Source organism: Lithobates pipiens, unplaced genomic scaffold (genome assembly GCF_037356315.1).
Source record: "Lithobates pipiens isolate NorthernLeopardFrog02 unplaced genomic scaffold, aLitPip1_a1.2 Scaffold_22, whole genome shotgun sequence".
NCBI classification, from domain to species: domain Eukaryota; kingdom Metazoa; phylum Chordata; class Amphibia; order Anura; family Ranidae; genus Lithobates; species Lithobates pipiens.
In genome coordinates, this window is record NW_027507784.1 from 167652425 (window position 1) to 167671472 (window position 19048).

At 43.9% G+C, this 19048-nt stretch overlaps 1 protein-coding gene across 3 annotated transcripts in view; it reads left to right on the plus strand.

Annotated features, from left to right (window-relative positions):
* CDK15 (cyclin dependent kinase 15) overlaps positions 1-19048 on the plus strand; it is a 364576-nt gene that overhangs the window by 168537 nt on the left and 176991 nt on the right. For all 3 annotated transcript variants that reach the window (XM_077448589.1, XM_077448587.1, XM_077448588.1), the window contains 2 exons: positions 1546-1669; positions 16553-16673. In XM_077448589.1, the coding sequence (XP_077304715.1) occupies positions 1546-1669; positions 16553-16673 (245 nt within the window). The remainder of the gene's footprint in view (positions 1-1545; positions 1670-16552; positions 16674-19048) is intronic.

Consider the following 19048-nt stretch of genomic DNA (forward strand, 5'->3'; position numbering starts at 1 on the left):
AGTCTGCTTCAGTGATTTCCAGCTTTCGGGACAATGACCAGGTATGGTATATACATAGTGATAGTGGTCAGCCTGGAATAAGTCTTTATGCATTGGTAAGCTACAATATATTGTATTTCATTTTTGTTTTTGGGTTTTAGACAGCTTGGAGTCTCCTGCAATGAATCAGCCACATAATCTGTGTGATTTGATAGATGGATGTATGTATTAATAATTATGAATGAGTTGACATATATATATATATATGTCAGCCCCCCCCCCCCACACTTGTATATTTGTCTGCCCCCACAAACCTGTATATATGTCAGCCCCCCCCCCCCCCACACGCACGCCTGTATATATGGCAGCCCCCCTCACACACACCTGTATATATGGCAGCTCCCCCTCACACACACCTGTATATATGTTAGCGCCCCCCCTCCACACACATGTATATATGTCAGCCACCCCCCCCCCCCCCCCACACACACACACACACACACACACACACAGACACGCACCTGTATATATGGCAGCCCCACATACGCAAATCTGCACACACATAAGCCTCTGGCCCCTCCCTGTACACAAACAGCCCCCCTCCCTTTCCTTCACAACCCAAATGCCCCGTACACACGAGCGGACTTTTCAACATCCAAAGTCCGAAGGACCGAGTCCGTCAGACTATCCGATCGTGTGTGGGCTGCAACGGACTTTTGATTCGCCAAAGTCTGACGGACTTTAGAAATGAAGCATGCTTCAAATTTTCCCGAAGGAACTCCGCCGGACCCGGTCCCCTTCGAAAACTCCGCTCGTGTGTATGCTACTCCGACGGACTAAAACCGACGCTAGGGCAGCTATTGGCTACTGGCTATGAACTTCCTTATTCGAGTCGGGTCGTACGTCATCACGTTCGAATCCGTCGGAGTTTAGTGTGATCGTGTGTGGCCAAGTCCGTTCGGCTGAAAAGTCTGTCAGAACTCCGTCGGAACTCCGTGGTCCTAGCTCATTTTTACAAAGCTGACATGTTGCTAAGAAGCATAGTACAGGCAGATCACTGTCACACTAGGGCTGCACATGCACATAGTAGCCAGAAGTGGCAGTAAAGAGCTTCATGTCTAAAATCGATGACACGAGAACTGCAGAAACTGTGAGATTTTATCTATACTGCACAGTACGGATCCCCTTCACCCGTCCTGCCCTCTTCTGGCCTGGGCGGGGCCCCTCACAGTTGTAATGCCTGTTTCCCCCTGATGGCGGCCCTGTATGTGAGCCTTATCTTTCTGCAATCATGCCGTACTTAGCCATTACTTGTTTATTACAGTTGTGTGATTTCCCCTGGACATTTTACTGTCACTGTTTATTTTTGTTACCAGTTCCATATAACTCATTCTACATCAATCATAGAATATTTTTGTATAACAAATAAAAAAGGTGGCATATACATGTTCTTGGTTGTGCATTGGGTTGATTCTAACCAGAAGCTGCAAGAACACAGTGAAAGTAGTTCTGTGCAAAGTATAAAGGCTCCTCTTTTGATCTCAGACTTGTTATCTCCTTGTGTAGCTCTTCATGTTCCAGTTGCTCAGAGGTCTGGCTTATATCCATCACCAGCACATCCTGCATCGAGACCTAAAACCACAGAATCTCCTTATCAGCTACCTAGGGGAGCTCAAACTGGCTGACTTTGGTAAGTCCAACACAGCTGATACAATTACATCAGAGTAGTTGGAGCAACAGGCCTTTCGAGTACACTTCATTTGTAATTCGATCATCATGAATAAGATTAAACAAACTCTTCAGGTTAATGAAATGTTCAGTCTTGGCAGGTTAATGGGATGCATGTGTGTAAAAAATACATGGACAATATCTGGACTACATTAAACCCATGTTACTGCTTTAAAAATCCAATGCAAAGTTTGTTGAGTGTTGAAAACATAAAAAAAAAATGAAGGGAGTTTAAAAGGAGGGAACTAGGTGCCCAGCAAATTCAAAATAGTTATCTGCCAAGATCCTGAAATGTAGCCACTAGTAAGATGGCAACCAGATGGCTTGGCTTGACTACCACAAAAAAAAAAAATATTTCACTGAAGTAACACATACTGTAGGTATACATTCTCCTGTCCTGTGAGCATACAGATATGTGCACATTAGTCATTCAAGCAACAGACTTATCTTTGGAGAACCATAGCCTATATGGCTAAAGAAAGTCCAACCTGCTTCAAAGATCTTTATTTTAATACTGGTAAGTCACTGATTTCTGCTCAGGTCTCCAGATAAAAGTTGATATCTTGAATCTTACCTGATGTGATTGATGTTCAAGATTTCAATCACCTTATTTCGAGTATACTAAAGAAACAATATTAATTGATTTTAATCCATGTATCATCCATTTTCTTTTAATTTAATTGCTTTACCTGGTTAAAACATTTAAAATTGAAATTCCTAACTTTGCCAGAGAAAGTGCTTCTGTAGGCTTTCTTGTACAGGCCACATGTCTTAAGGATTAATGACTTGGTGACAAAATCCCTGATAAAATATTAGTATCAGACAATCTGAAATTTGATTCTCCCTTATGCCGCGTACACGCGATTAAACAATTGGGTGGAAAAGTCCGGCAAACTCAAGTCCGCCGGACAATCCCCCAGTGTGTACCCTCCGGCAGACTTTTTTGACCCGAAAGTACGGCGGACTTAGAAAGTAGTTTTGCACTCCAATCTTCCCGCCGGACTCGCATTTCGGTGGACAATCCGGCCGTGCGTGTGTCAGTCCGCCGTACTTTTGAAATGAACAGACTTTTCCCGCCCGGAGAAAAGTCCGCTCATTTCGAGCGGGTCTCCAGGTAGGTAGGTCGCTGGCCCCGCCACCTGGTATGGACTTAAAGGGGAACCCCAACGCCGAAAAAATTGGCGTGGGGGTGCCCCCCAGGTCCACATCAGACCCTTGTCCAAGCACGCTACCCGGCCGGTGTCTTATCATATAAGGTCCCCCATCCGATAGTGTCCGCTGTGTACTGTGCATGCGCAGTACACAGCAACACAGATTCCGAAAATTGCAGAGGATGAACGGCGCCTGCGCCGTGACTCCAGGTTCTATCCCCACTATCCAAGTGGACATAGAGTAGGAATATAAAAGAGCCGAGTGCAGCGAGGCCGAGCCCGAAGCATGGCGATCGAAGCTCGCCCGCGAGGGACCCTCTAATATTCACAACCCTATATCCGCTTGGATGGTGGGGCTACCACCTCCACTCACGGCGCAGGCGCCGTTTAGCTTCGGAGCTTTTCCGAAGCTTCGTCTGCTCCGCACTGCACATGCGCAGTACGGGGCGGACACTATATGATGGCCGGACACTATATAGCAGAACACCGGCCAGGAAAGGGGGGATGAGCGAGCGCCCCCACCCTTGATCCGTACCAGGCCACGTGCCCTCAACATGGGGGGTGCCTTGGGGAAGGGGGGACTGCGAGGCCCCCACCCCAAAGCACCTTGTCCCCATGTTGATGAGAAGGGCCTCTTCCCGACAACCCTGGCCATTGGTTGTCAGGGTCTGCGGGCGGGGGGCTTATCGGAATCTGGGAGCCCCCTTTAATAAGGGGGCCCCCGGATACCGGCCCCCCACCCTATGTGAATGAGTATGGGGTACAATGTACCCCTACCCATTCACCTGTAAAATAAAGTACAAAAAAAACACAACACACAAGATAAAATAGTTTATTGCACAGCTTCGGGGGTCTTCTCGCCGGACTCCTCCGCTATCTTCTTCTAGCTCTTTTACTAGCAGAAGAGCCTGGCTTTCTTCTTTGCCGCTTCTTTGTGATTGTGATAGAGCCGCTGGCGGCCATGGTCAGGGATAGTCCTCAGATCTGCGGGTTCCAATACGGAGACATACAGGAAAAAATGATGCTATATGCAGATGACATGCTGCTCTTCCTTGGGAACCCAGGCCACTCACTACCAGGGGTAATGTCAATAATTACACAATTTGGTCACTATTCTGGTCTAACCATAAACTGGTCTAAATCTGCCCTGATGATGCTAGACGAGGAGCAGGAGGTGGTTCTTTCCGACTCTTGTCCCATGCCTCTGGTCACCAGTTTTAAATAACTAGGAGTACAGGTTTCGCCATGGCTTGGGGATTACTGTTCCCTAAACATAAACCCTTTATTATCCAGGTTTCAGGGATAAGATAAACACATGGAACAACCTAAAAATGTCGCTAGCGGGTAAGGCCAACTTAATCAAAATGATTCTAATGCCCCAGCTACTATACTTCCTACACAACTCGCCAGTAGTAATTCATCCTAAAATTTTCAGAGTAGTAAACACCCTTTTCGGCGATTGCTGTGGAACACTAAACCCCCTAGAATCAGACTTGAACAACTGCAGCAGACTAAAGACGGCGGAGGGTTGGCGGTTCCCAACCCTTGGTTGTACTATATAGCGGCTCAACTGCAACATCTGGTAGGATCTATGTCACAAGCCCCGGAGAGTTCAACGGCAAAATTGTTGCTGTTTGCATGTGGAGTGGAAACTGTCCCAATGGGACTGGAGGTACAAGCATTTGCGAAGTCCAATTAACTGACCCGACACTATCGTTAATTCAAAAGGTATGGAATAAAAGCAGCCAACTTCAGGATGTACGGGGCTTCATGGACTATAGCACCATTTGGGACAATCGTTCGTATGTGGAGCTGGCCAAGCTACAGCAGGGGCCCAAGTGGAAGGAACACAGTGTGGTTATGTCACATATTTGAAAATGGTAGATTGCTTTCCTTTTCTGAAATGCAGACCAGGTTCAATGTGCCGGCCAACATGTGGTACTCCTACTTCCAGCTACGGCATGCGATTGCAGCTCAGGGGGATGCAGGGGAATGGGTGCTTTCACCCACCCCAGTGTTCCATGTGCTGCAATCGAGCAACTCAACTAAGGGAATTATATCCCAGTGTTATCAAATGTTACTCGCCAGGCATCTAAAGGCCTTTCCTTGCAGGGCAGTGAAAGTATGGGAGAAGGACCTAGTTCAAATTACAGGGGATCAATGGGAGGAAGCATTGCATTTAATAACCACATGCTCTTTAAATGTAGCCCAAAAGGTCTCCCAGCTATACATAATATTGAGGGTACTCTACACCCCTGAGAAACTGCACAGGAGGGGCAGGTTGGCAGACCCTGTGTGCTGCCGCTGCCGGAGACAGGGAGGGGACCTCATCCACCTCCTGTGGCGCTGTCCAAAGCTCCACCAGTACTGGACCGAGGTGATAGACATGCTAAATATGGTATTCCAAAAGAAGTTACCCAAGGACCGAATGTGTTGCATACTAGGGATTCTGGAGGAGGTAATCCCTGAGGCACTTGTCAGAGTTGCACTTTCGAGGGCATTGTTTCAAGCCAGGAAGGTGCTACTGATGGGATGGAAGTCAACTTTACCGCCTACTAGTGCCTCATGGATAACACATATAGGGAGAACCCTGATTATGGAAAAATACATTTATCAACATAGGGGATGCCCAAGCAGGTTTGAACGTATATGGGCACGATGGCTGGATACGCCTGGGTTGTGTCCCAATGAGGTTGTGATGCCCCGACTGCTGTTAGTTAGGGGATAGTACGTATGGGATGCGCTATGGATAAATCGGGAGGGGAGTGGGCCGTGCTGGTGGAGGACCGGGGGGAGGGAAGAGATATGTTGGAGATGCTGTGTTGTGGGGCAATGACGCAATAACGTACAAGTTGATGATCATGGATGCCCATTTGTACTCTTTTGTGTCACATTAAGTATAGATGTTCTTGACAGATGGTCAGAGCAGCCTGGGAAAAGATGGTCACCCAATAATGCTGAAGTCAACGAGAGGTGTGACCCTGTAAATAAGAGCATTTTAGGCTATGTGTATGTTTATTATCGTTTTGTCTAAAAATCACATATTCATACCACGCACAAAAATGAAAAATTTTATAAAAAACATACAATATGATGAGAGAATTCTGCTCATTCACAGGCAATTGTGGTACACTATCAAACAGGTAGCCACTGGAAGATAAAGTATGAAACAAAGGGGGAGGAGGAAGTCTTATTAATAGGATCATATGGGTGTGGACATAACTATAGACTGAAATGAAGCTGTCTTAATGCCTAGGACAGGTTATTGATCGTCCCCGATCTCATAATGAGTTCTAGCAACAGAAAACTCAGATTCTTAAAAAAAAAATATGAATGATTGAGTATAATACATAATATATAAAAAAATTATAGACTATCAAAATAGATGTTCAGTCCTTGAACACAAATTCTGAGATTTGGAAATAATGGAATAAATTCTAGATGTTTATATAACCTTGTAATGTATCTTGTGTCCATCAGATGGCAACAATCTGACCTGGCGGTCAGAGATAGCTAATGGGTAAAGTTAGATGAATCATTAATATATGCAGGGTAAGAATTCAGTATGACTGATGGTGTCAGGACTGAGGGACAAAGAAAGGAGTCTAAACGACCATGTGCATAAGATAGCAAAAGAGGGACAAATGAATAGAAGGTACCTTTGGATGATGTAAACGGCCGTGTGGAGACACAATTCGGCATCCAACCTGGGCCTACGACTTGTAGTGACTCCCCACCAATCATGGACGCAGCCGATTGAGATCAGCTGCATCTGAGATCTGGGGGGGAGATACAGGTGCAAAGCATCATTGGCTTCCTGAGCCGAGTGTGCACACCCACTTCCCAAACGCGCATGCGTGTCGGAAGCATGGCGGAATGACGGCCTGCACCCACGGCCCACCGACACAATGGTCTCACTGGCGGGCAGCTTTGTGTGCCGGGCATGTTGGGTGCAAATACCTGAGGCCCAAATGCTGGCATAGTAGTAAAAAAGAGGAAGTGTGGTCAAATCCTGTACTTAGGGAATCATCAGGTGCAGAATAAACAGCACCACCTAGAGAACAGGATTGAAATATATGTATGAACAAATATGTTCAAGCTAAATATATAGATAGGCAGATTCATGAGGACAGAACTGATACAGGGAGCAATAATCATAAATGCATAACATTTCAAATACCATTTAATGTAAATACAGTTGTTATTGCATGTGCTGAACTCCCATTTTGTTACATATAAATGACAAAATGAATTAAATGATGTTTACATAACAGTATATATATCTCTAATAGATGTGCACCATATACTTCATATTTGTCATAAAATTGCCCTAGCCAGACAAAAACTATACTATAACATATTGAAGTCAGACTATGCTATACCTACAATACTGGGGAGGAGGGATAAAAGTCCGTCATTTGGAGAGATAGTATCTCCATAAAACAGGAAAGGAGGGAATTTCTCCAACTTGGGCAGCGTAGTGTAGCAGATTTTCTATCTTTCCATGCCATTGGAAGAACCCCCTTCCAAAAAGGGCTTGAAACATATGGCCTCCTTGAGGCCTGGGAGGTATGGTGGCTTTGAGGATGTGTATCCACCGCAGCTCCAGCTGGAGGAGGGTTTTGTTCCATTCCAGTCACCCCCTCTGGAGCTGGAGTGAACATGATCCAAAATCAGGAACTTAATCCTGGGAAATCTGCCTGCATGCACCATTTGTGTATCGCGGCCCAAGGGCAAGTTGGGATTGTTTGTTTCCATGCTTCTGATGTGTCTATAGGCACATTTCCAAAACCATAGCATGTAAATGACACCAATAGTTTTTCAATTTGTGAAGTGTTTAGGGCGGAATATTTGGCCATTTGGAAGTGTGAGATTCCTGATGGTATACATGCATTTACAATATCTGCAAGTGCCGCACATATAGGTTCCTTTATATTTGCAGGGATCTGATCGAGCTTCCCCCTTGTACTCTCTCGTAATCAGTTTATCATTTATAGATTTTACTCTTTTAAAAGAAAAAAGGTGGCGCTCAGGGACAAATTGCCCCAATGTTAAATCCAATGATAGTATATGCCAATATTTTTTGATGATGTTGTTTGCTTCAGTTTGTTGATTACTATATCGTGTGATAATAAAAAAAGGGTTAGTGTAATTTTTAGGCTTTTTGGTGTGTAAAAGTTTGCTTCTGTCTTGCAGCAAAACTCGTTGATAGGCCTTCTTCAGAGAGGCATGGAAATAGCCCCTCTAAGGGAGCCTATTGTGGAGCTGTGAGGCCTGGATTTTAAAGTTTTGTTCGTCAGAGCAGTTGCGTCTTACCTGCAAATACTGACCATACGGTATTGAATTTACTAGTGTTTGAGGATGAGAGCTCAAAGCATGAAGTATGTTGTTTCCAGCAGTGGGTTTCCTGTACAAATTACTGTCTAATTTACCCTCATTGTCTCTAAAGACCTCAACATCAAGAAAGAATATCCACTCCTTATCGAAGCTCACGGTAAAATTCAAGTTGAATTCATTTTTATTCATTCTTTCTAGAAAATGCTGCAATGATTCAATGGGGCCATCCCAGATAATGAAAATAGTGTCTATGTAATGGAATATGATGTAATATGGTCCATATACATAGACAAAGAGTCATCAGAAAATAGCATCCTTTCCCACTCCCCCAGACACAGGTTGGCGTAGAGTGGGGCAAATGACGTCCCCATAGCCACGCCCTGTATCTGGAGGTAGTGGGGACCAAAAAAAAGGTTAATATATTATGTTGCAAAATGAAATCTAAAGCCCCATACACACGGTCGGACTTGTACAAACTTTTCCGTGGACTTTTGTACAAAGTGTGTTGTCCACAAGTTTGTATTGCATACACACGGTCAGACTTTTTGACAACAAACACGAACGTGGTGACGTCACAACGTACGGACGCCACTTCAAAAGAGGACGTTCAATGACTCCAGCGCCACCTTTGGTCAACTTCTGTATTGTAGTCTGATCGTTTGCAATGGTTCTGAGCATGCGTGTTTGTACCTTGTACAAAAGTCCGATGCTTTTGCATACACACGGTCGGACTTTGCTCCATCGGACTTCTGTTGTCAAAAAGTTTGTCCGTTCGCAGAGCCAACAAAAGTCCGATGAAAACAGAAAAAGTTTGTCCGATGGAGCGTACACACAGTCGGATGTTGCTCCAAAACAGCTAATTTGCATGTTTGTTGTCAAAAAGTCCGACCGTGTGTACGGGCCTTAAGAGAGAAAGATATTTTAGAGTGGTTACGGGGTGGAGTATATGGTGTTTTGTCCAGAAATGGTAGGAGAACCTGGTTGGAATTGCCACATACAATGATTGTTCCCAGTGCATTAACTACTTATAATAGATGTGTTAAGAATGGAATTGGCTGTTTGTTAGGTGCATAATAAGAAACCACAGTTACTTCTGGGTCCAAAATGTGTCCCGTAAGGATTATATATCTTCCTTCCAGATCCTTAATTTCCGAATGAATTGTGAATGGAGTGGACCGGTGGAAAGCCACAAGAGTTCCACGTTGTTTGATAGTATGAACTAAAAAATGTAGGCGTTGATTTTACTGTAAAATTAGTCTCTTGCAGGCATACAATGTGTGCATTTGTTGCTTGGAATGACCTAAATGCTTTAGTGCATTTCTGTGGTACATTGAGTCCCTGTACGTTCAGGGATAAAATGTTTAAGGGGGCCATGGTAGCTGAGTCAATAGGCAGCACTCACCTGTTGTTCCGACCTGACGATTTCTCGACTCAACCCATATGGACTTGAAAAGGGAAAAAAGAAAGAAAAGTCCAGTGTTATCTAGATTAGGAAAGAAGAAAAAGACAGATAAGGTTACATTACCTAAGCTTAATAATATAATATGAAGGTATTCAAAATGTACCCGTGGTGAAGTGTAAAACCCCCCAACAGGGGACAAGAGGCACTCGTCGAGTCCCGCCATATTAATGGAGGGGATCCGAGGAAGACTAGGTGAGGCACACAGAACTTCCGTCAATAGGAGAACCGCTTTGTTAAACAAGAAACAAAAACTTTTTGTATTGCTAGGATGCATGTTTATAGCCCTTATGGCTTAAAGCGGTTCTTCACCCTAAAGGGGAAGTTCCGCTAATCTGATCCCTCCCCCCCCCTTCGGTGCCACAATCGGCACGTTGCAGGGGGGGGGGTGCAGTTACCTGGATAATCCAGGTATCTGCACCCACTTTCGGGCAGACCGCCGCAGACCCCCGCAGACGCCCCGCCCCCCGTTGTGTTCTGGGAAACACACAGTTCCCAGGACACAGCGGGGGACCAGAAGAGACGCGCAGCGCGACTCGCGCATGCGCAGTAGGGAATCGGGCAGTGAAGCCGCGATGCTTCACTTCCCGATTCCCTGACAGAGGATGGCGGCGGGGGCAGCAGCGAGAAAGTATTATCTATTTTCTATAATAAGTTTTCCAAGAAAAATTGAAAAAAAATAAAATAAGATTATTAAATTCCTGCAATATTTGAAAGAGTAGTCTATCTAATCTAAAAAAGTAAAAGGGATAGGTCTTTTATCAAGAACTTAGACTTCTCTAAAACTTTGTTTCTAAAGCCTATATAAATACATCAACCCTAGAAATAAATTATCTTTTCAGTCATGAATGAGTCTCCTTATTTGTTTAATGATAATATTATGCAACTGTAGGTGGCAAGTAGTAAATAAGGAGAGCTCTTTTAACCATTTTATTTAGGTAAAGAGAAAAAGAAACTTTGTTTCATATATTGGAGATAGCTGATGAAAATTATGTTCCCATATAATTGTGCTCAGCTTATTCAGGTTTAACCTTAGTAGGGGATTTCCCCTGACCCATAGTGTATTCTATTCATAGGATACAGGTGCAGGCTGCAATTTTGGGTCAAATGAGCATAGTTAATGAGTTCAGTATGTTATAGTTCCTCTGGGAACATATCTCCCATATTAGCTTATAACTGTATTTCTTAAAGCGGGAGTAAACCCAGTTTCAAAAAACACTTACATTCCCGGCATGCCGGAAATGCTAACTTTCACATTGGTTGTGCTCTCAACCAAACTTTCAAACCATCCAATGGCTGGTTTCATAACTGATCGCATGTGCAGCATTATGGCAGTTGAAGAATCATTAGAGGCCAAGATGGCAGCTTCCTTGACTGAAAATTATAGAAGAGTTTACTTCCACTTTAAAGAATAGCCTGTCAGTCCATTGGATCTTCTTGGCCCTGTGGGGGGGGGGGGGAACATAGCGACCCCTTTTATGTGTGTGATGAACCCCATTTTTCCTGGTTGCATGGGATGAGTTAGGTAGGGAAGAGGTAGATGCTGTTCTTCTATGTGGGGTTGTAGCTACAGATGTTCCATCAATCAATTTAAGGTCAAGTAAGGCTTGTTGAAGCTTGTTTGGTGATCTACAGATGTGTTTGGTACCTTTTGTAGCTGAAGCGTATGGAGAATGGAAAACCCCATAGGTTATGACGCTGTAATTTCATTAAATGTGGTTTCATAGCATGTCTTTTAGAAATGGTTACTTGAGAGAGATCAGTGAATCTGAAAATTGTGACCCTGGAAGGTTAGGTTGTCTTTCTCTCTGGCTGCAATTAAGAGTTGTCCCTTTGTGCGATAAAAATTGAACTTTGCTATGATGTCACGTGGGGGGTCTATCTGCTTTTTTAGGCATGAGAGCTCTGTGTACCCTGTCCATTTCCAGCCTTTCAATCGGTATTCCTGGTTGCAGTTCTTGACATAATGCTGTTATTGTGGCAGATAAGTCAGTGATCGATTCAGGTATGCCTCTGAATTGCAAATTGGACCTTCTTGCACGGTTCTCATAATCTTCTAGTTTATTTTGTAGTGTAATGTTTTCTTCTTTAAGAAGATCTATTTCATTCAAGTATTCAAGTGTTGAGTTTTCTATTTCTTCAACTTTAATTTCCAGCGCAGCTGTGCGATTTCCCAATTCTCTGATTTCTTTAGTTGGGTTACTGGTTATTCTGAGGTAATCTTTAATGCTTTGTTCAGCATCTTCTCAAATTGTTTCATAAGGCTTTGGGATGCAGTTAATTCATGTGAAGATTTCTGTGACAGAAATAATTCAGTGTCAGATTCTTCTGAGGAGACTTGCTGAGACCGTTGTGTTTTCATCCTGTGTGCTGAGTTGATTGTGCCTGAAGCTGAGGAGACTGGCGTCATTTTCACTGCAGTCTTTGCCTCTGCGCCTCCTCTGGGGGTATTTTTAAACTTATTCCGGGCTCCCCCCAATACCATTTTTAGTCCAAATGATTCTCTCACCTCACATGAATGTTCAGACAGAGTTTCTGTAAGAAATAATTCGGCGGGCTGTCTTTGTTTAGCGGTTCTCCTTCTTCACAGAGCAGAGCTCTAGTGGGACATGTCCATTGAGCTAGACTCCGCCTCCTGAGCCTCCAATAGTATCTTTTCCAAAAGATGGCAGTAAACTAGTGTATGGCTTTAATTTCATCCACAAGTTTACTCGCATTGTCACTTAAAGCGCCTCTGCCTGAAATGTTTAGTCTTACAGGAGGATTGGTTATATCTTTATGCAACTAGGGGAGTGCATAGAATGTAGGTGTTATGGGGAACTTTGTTCTGATAAAATACCAAGTCGTCTTATTAATTGTTTGGTTCAAATATGCTGAATCGACCAATGAATAGAACTTCATGTTGTATTTTTCTATGATCTCAGGTGTGATCCGCCTGTACCATTCTTGGTTTTTGAGTATCCTATTGCGCATACTTATGTAGTCTTCGTTGTTAAGTATAACAATATTTCCGCCCTTGTCGGCAGATTTTATGGTAATACAGTTGTTGGAAGAAAGTTGTTCAATGGCCCTGGACATTAAGGCCCTGTATAGCTCGATTCCCCATTCTAAAAGCCTTGCAGCCATTCAACACATTATAGGTTTGGATGACGCAGTGTGAACTGTGAATTCGGACAGTAATCAAATCACATGGGTGTGAACACCCATGTGATCCGATTCTGTTGCGGACAAAAAAAGGGACCTGCATGAGTTTGATCAAAATGCAGTGTGAATTTGGCCATACAGTTTGTATGGCTGAATTTGCATCTCACAGACATTGCATGTAATCTTCACAGCAATGTGGTGCGAATCACATGCAATGTCTGGCATCGCACCAGTGTGAACTGGCCCTCATAAATTTTGATTCAGTCTGGATCTGTCTATAGAACTGACAGACAGATGAAGACTGAATGCCCATATGAAAGGGCCATGAGACAGTTGCTTCTGAAACAAGGATTTCTTTTCTATTCCTGTTCCAGGGACAACTTTAAACTTTCTCTCACTTTCATTGGCACCTCTTGTCAAACTTTCCCATTCAAGTCCCATTCCAATAAATGAGGCTGCATCAATTGCTTGGCTCGTGGCTGTGACACATTAGTCCATCTGAAAATTGGCAAAAAAATGACAAGAAGAAAAAACAGACTAGGAGCTAGCAGGATCACCTCTTATAATGCCAGACAGCAGCTGCTTAGCCACACCAAGTCCACCATGGTTTTCTTTTTAGAGAATAAGTGTGAACTTAGCATTACAGTAATACTTCATTGTATGTACTTGCTAAAAATCCGGTATACTGTAGTTTCCCTAATACAGCAGTCTCCAAACAACAACCTATGGGCTGGTTACAATTCATTGGTTGCCATAGACTGGCTCTGCAATGAGCAGGCCCTGTATACAGGGTGTTCTCTTTGCAATTGGTAGTTGGAAGCTGCTGTATCCAATGGCAGTGGGTGCTAGGTGCTGGAAAACAGAGCATTGCAGCACCCCAACAATGTAAAAGGCAACATTGAGTGGAGTGATCTTCTTCTTGATGGCAACTGTATAGTCCTGGATGTGACATCTTTAAAAAGGAGCATCCCAGGAAACTGAACACCAATGCTGGGACACAATTTCCCACTGACACAGGGGTACCATTCCTACCATCAACAAAGGGGTACCATTCCTCCCACTGACACACTGGGCCCCATTCCCCCCATTAACTGCTGATGTAGGGGCAGCCTATCTCCCTCTAACAGAAGGTCACCATTTCTCCTACCGACCACTGACGCAGGGGAATTTATACTCTTACTGACACAGGCACATTTATTACTCCCACTGATGCAGAGTCATTTATTACTTCTGTAGCATGCCCCCCTAGGGGACTGCTTGGATTTACCTGCTCATCTGCATCGCCATGACCCCGTGAACATTCCAACCCACCTGACACTCTGGTTCAGACATCGTTGCAATATCTTTTAAAGGGTTACTAAACCCTTGTGGTTTTTTTTCTTAATAACAAACATATATCATACTTACCTCCATTGTGCAGTTCGTTTTGCACAGAGTGGCCCCAATCCTCCTCTTCTGGGGTCCCCCAGCGGCGCTAGTATTTCCTCCCCGCTTCGGGAAACCACCTAGGAGAAGTGCACTCCTTTATGGTACCTGTGCAGGCGCGCTCCTGAATCCAGCTTTTGTGTCCATAGACACAGAAAGCCGGACTTGGCCCCGGCACCCACCTCACTGGATTTGATTGACAGCAGCGGGAGCCAATGGCTGTGCTGCTATCAATCTATCCAATCAAGAGACAAGAGTGTGTGCGTGTCTCCGGCGTGGGATCGAACAAGCTCAGGTGAGTAAAATGGGGGGACTGGGGGGCTGCTCAGTGACAGAAGTTTTTTCACCTTAATGCATGGGATGCATTAAGGTGAAAAAACGTGAGGGTTTGCAACCCCTTTAAGTAAAAAGACAGAACTCAATGCATTTATAGTCTATAAACGTTTACTGGGATACTTCAGTTAAGGTGTGGTTGTACAAATAGGTAATGGTTCAGCTGAGTTTGGGATAACAGCTCAAACTCAGCCGAATGACCACTTAAGAAATGTCAGTTGAGACAGAAGGCAACAACAGAATATTATATACCTATGTACAATAGAATACCACTTGGACAAAACCTGAAAGGATAAATAAGGTAAACAGCAATACTGACAATACTTCTAGGAAGAGAGAAACCTAAGCCGGCCTGTTTAACCTCTGATCCTAATGAGAGATGCAGCTAAACATGGATGGTGTAAGGGCCCCTTAAGTAGTAATGACAGAATGTCCCCGTTGCAGATCTGATGGCCTTCACCAGCAGTCAGAGCTCATTAATTGTGTCCAATAGGTTCTAGTAACAGAGTGGTAGTATATCTTGTGAGGACTGGAGCTAAAGGGAATTATGTACTGTATTTAAATAAAAGTGCAGTGAAGTGCTCCCAAGATAAAGATGGCCAATAGAATCGATACCTGACTATCTTGAAGGTTCTGTCCGGGCCTATATGACCATCATCATCATGAAGGGTGCTCAATTCCTTTAGCCAGTGTTTCTCAGGGAGGAACAATTGACGAACACCCTCTAGCTCTTCAGAAGGGACTCCGGTATATGACTCCATCCTCTAATCGCATTTGTTCCCACTCTTTATGGACTACTTTTGCTCCCTCAATGAAACCAACAGCATCTGAGGGTCTCGAATAGATAGGGATTTCTTCAGAAGCTTTCCCAACGGATCTTCCAGTTGGTCCCGCCAAATATCTTCTCGTCAGTTGGGGCAATTTTTGACTGCGCACTTGTGTCAAATCACAATAATATTTGGGCACTCCAGCAGGAGTGACTCCTACAGCTTCAGCTCCTACCACTCATTTGTGCTTATGCTCAACTCCTTGACATACAGCCAATACTCCTTCTGGCCAACATTTGTAGTACGAGGTCTTCAGGCGAGGGCATTAGCGACCTGATTTCCCACTCATAGTCGGTACTTCAGACTGAACCGAAATTCAGACAGATCGGCCAACCGCCAATATCCAGTATTCAGTGACGGTGCTCGGCCGAGGCCAAGAAGTAACGTCCCCCAACTTCTGAGGGTTGGTAGCTACCCCCTCAGCTGAAACTACATGCCCAAGATATGTAACCGAGGTCTGGTAGAACTGCCATTTTTCTAGCGACAGATTCAGTCCCTCTGTGTGTAACCTCCAACACCCCCAACGTTTTCCCAAACACAATGATATCATCAAGGTACACTACACTATGCGTGGAGAGGTCCTTCGCACACGGGCCCCCGGAGGAAGAGAGCACTAATCTCTGATGTCTTTTTTAGTTCTTCCCAACAATCTCCTTGGTGGTAGCAAAGATCCCTAGGATATGTAGTACTGATCCATAGTCATGCATGGAAACAGCCGTCTGTTGGAACTACCAATCCCACAATCCTGTTGGTTGGGTTTACAAATACGATGTCAGTTGGATAGCGCTAAGCACTAGAGGGATAATTTGGTATACAGATAGGGCAGGGAATAGCTGTTTGTTGCAAGTATAGTCCATGTGGCTACACTCCCACTAATGTATGGTCAGATCAGTTTACAGCAGACTGATGCATTTTGATGGCATCAGATTGTATAGGAAATAAAGACTGAAGAATTTGGTGACATTAGACTATGCAGGTTACTAATAGTTTACAGCAGACTGATGAATTTGGTGACATTAGAGTATGCACGTTAATAGTAGCTTACAGCAGACTGATGAATTTGATGACATTAGAGTATGCTAGTTACTAATAGCTTACAGAAGACTGATGATTTTTTCTGACTTCAGACTTTGTGTGATGTCTTGCAATGTGCTCTGATCTCTCTACAGGTCTTGCCCGAGCGAAGTCAATCCCCAGTCAGACGTACTCCTCAGAAGTGGTCACTCTGTGGTACCGCCCACCAGATGTTCTTCTAGGTGCTACTGATTATTCCTCTGATCTAGATATCTGGTAAATTCAACTCACGATTTCTTGTTACTCAGAATTAAGGAGGAATTATAGTGTGTTAATTTCATAAAATACACACAAGTTGTAAAAATATATATTTTTTAATGTGTATGTTGTAAAACAAATGACATACCAGGGAATCATTTGTTATCATTATCTTCAGTCTTGTCTGACCAGTTTGTATGAGTTGACAGCATGAACAGTGAGGTATCTCTGCAGCTCATGGGGATATTAGTGGCTTATATGCTGCCATTATCCCCATATTTTGCAATTTAATCCTATGTGTTTTCAGTTTTTTTGTTTTTTTACTGGCATGAATATAGATGCAATGTTCAGATTTTTCATGTCGATTTCCTTTCTGGCCATTATTAGGATTCTTTTATTTTTGTGACTATTACTGAAAATCATTTTGACATTTTAACACAGACACTGGGGCACATAATATTTTTTTACAGAGGGGATTGTATGGTTATATTGCAGTTATGAAAGCAGCAGGAGGGGATGGGAGGGCTGGGGAATGGACGGAGCTGACAGGTGGGGAGGGGGGAGAGGACAGGCAAGAGCAGAGAAGAGAGCTGTGGATGATGGAGGCACGTAAACTGACCACAGTGTCAGGGCTCAGCAGCCATGATAAACCGTGGCCAGTTTATAGGGGGGAGGGCAGAACCAGGCAGGATCAGCCAGGTATTTTATGATACGGGGGAACAAATTGCACAGGACAAGCAATGTGCTATTTTTTATGCTTTAAGGGGACAGGTTTTTTTTTTTTAGGGTAACAAAAGCTTTATGCCGCGTACACACGATCGAATTGTGCCGGCGGAATTGGTGGGGCAAACAATCCGCCAAACAATCCGCCGGACTTTATAACGAACGGACTTGGACACACACGGACGCTCCGAAAGTCCGGCGATTTCTAACGCGATGACGTAATGTCACCAAATTCACGTACGACAGGACTAGAAAAAGGAAGTTCAATAGCCAGTAGCCAATAGCTTCTTTCTCGTACTTGCTTCAGAGCATGCGTCATTCTTAGTCCGCTGGACGAGCTCACTGACGAACGGATTGTCCACTGAAAGCCGGCGGACAAATTTTGAGTCAAACTACTTTCTAAGTCCGCCGGACTTTACGATTAAAAAGTCAGCTGGAGCCCACACACGATCGAATTGTCCGGCGTACTGTGTGTACGCAGCATTAAGCTTCCTTTCACAGAGACTGTTAGGGGGCAGTTAAAGCAGGAGATTGATTTTGCTTTTTTTACAGCCCACCTACCATCGGACATGGTGCCACTTGTGTGCATACACATTGCCTTGGCCAAAATGCTTTGAATCATGTTGTAGCAATTTTAATACTACTTTTTAATACCACATGCAGATTTTGAGAGGCAGCACTGTGATTGGGTAAAGTAGAATAAATTCCCTTCTTAGTCTAGGTTCACATCTATGCGGTTGATGCATTTTTGAAGGGGAATTTTCTAATGAGTCATCAGTTGTCAGCAGGGTTCCCCACTGACAGCTGAATGTAAAAAATAGAATTGACGGCAAAGAAATTTGTAAAAAAAAATGGCATTGGGCCCCCCCAATCCATACCAGACCCTTATCTTTAACAGAAGTCAATGCCGCCCCCCCCCAAAAAAAAAGAGAGCACCAGCCGACACTGAGTCCACCCTATGAGAAAGGGGCCTTATTGTTAAGCACTAAGCGTGATTTTATTTTTATTTTTACTAGTGTACTGAATTCTGTTGACATCTTAACCTCAAATTATTGGAAGCTGCTGCTTTGTACTCAGACCAGGTTCCTAGGCTGACTCTGTGCCACAGGTCCCAATATGAGTAACTCGCTGTGAGGTAAGTGACATGCACCTGTCCTCCCACTGAACAGGACTGTCACCTGTCAAAGTCACCCACTTCCACTTCAAACTGGCCACTATCTCTTGAAGGTTGAAGGGTGCATGTATTCAGATGTACTAGTTTTATAGAATATTCCAGTACAACTTTCTGTCTCAGCACAAAGCTGCTCAAATTGAAAGGCTGAATGGCTTGGCTCTAAATGTGAGGTTTTTAGATACCCCGAGGTTATACTCAAGCTGATCGGGTGCACTTCTATTAGTAAAAAACTAATTTCTTGCTTTAATAGTGTTCCTGTTGACGAGAAAGTTCCGAGTTTTCATGCACATTTCGCATTATTCATTATACATACCGTATGTACAACACTGTTAAATAGCTGATATCTGGCTGTGCATTGACTGTGCATTAACTAGGTTCATACCTCTTAGGTGCAATCAGAAGAGAACCGGTGCTGCCCATACTCAGAATTGGAGAAAAGTCCATAGCAACAAGTCCTTGTGTAAAAAAGTCCAAAGCATCTGCGTCCACAGCTGAG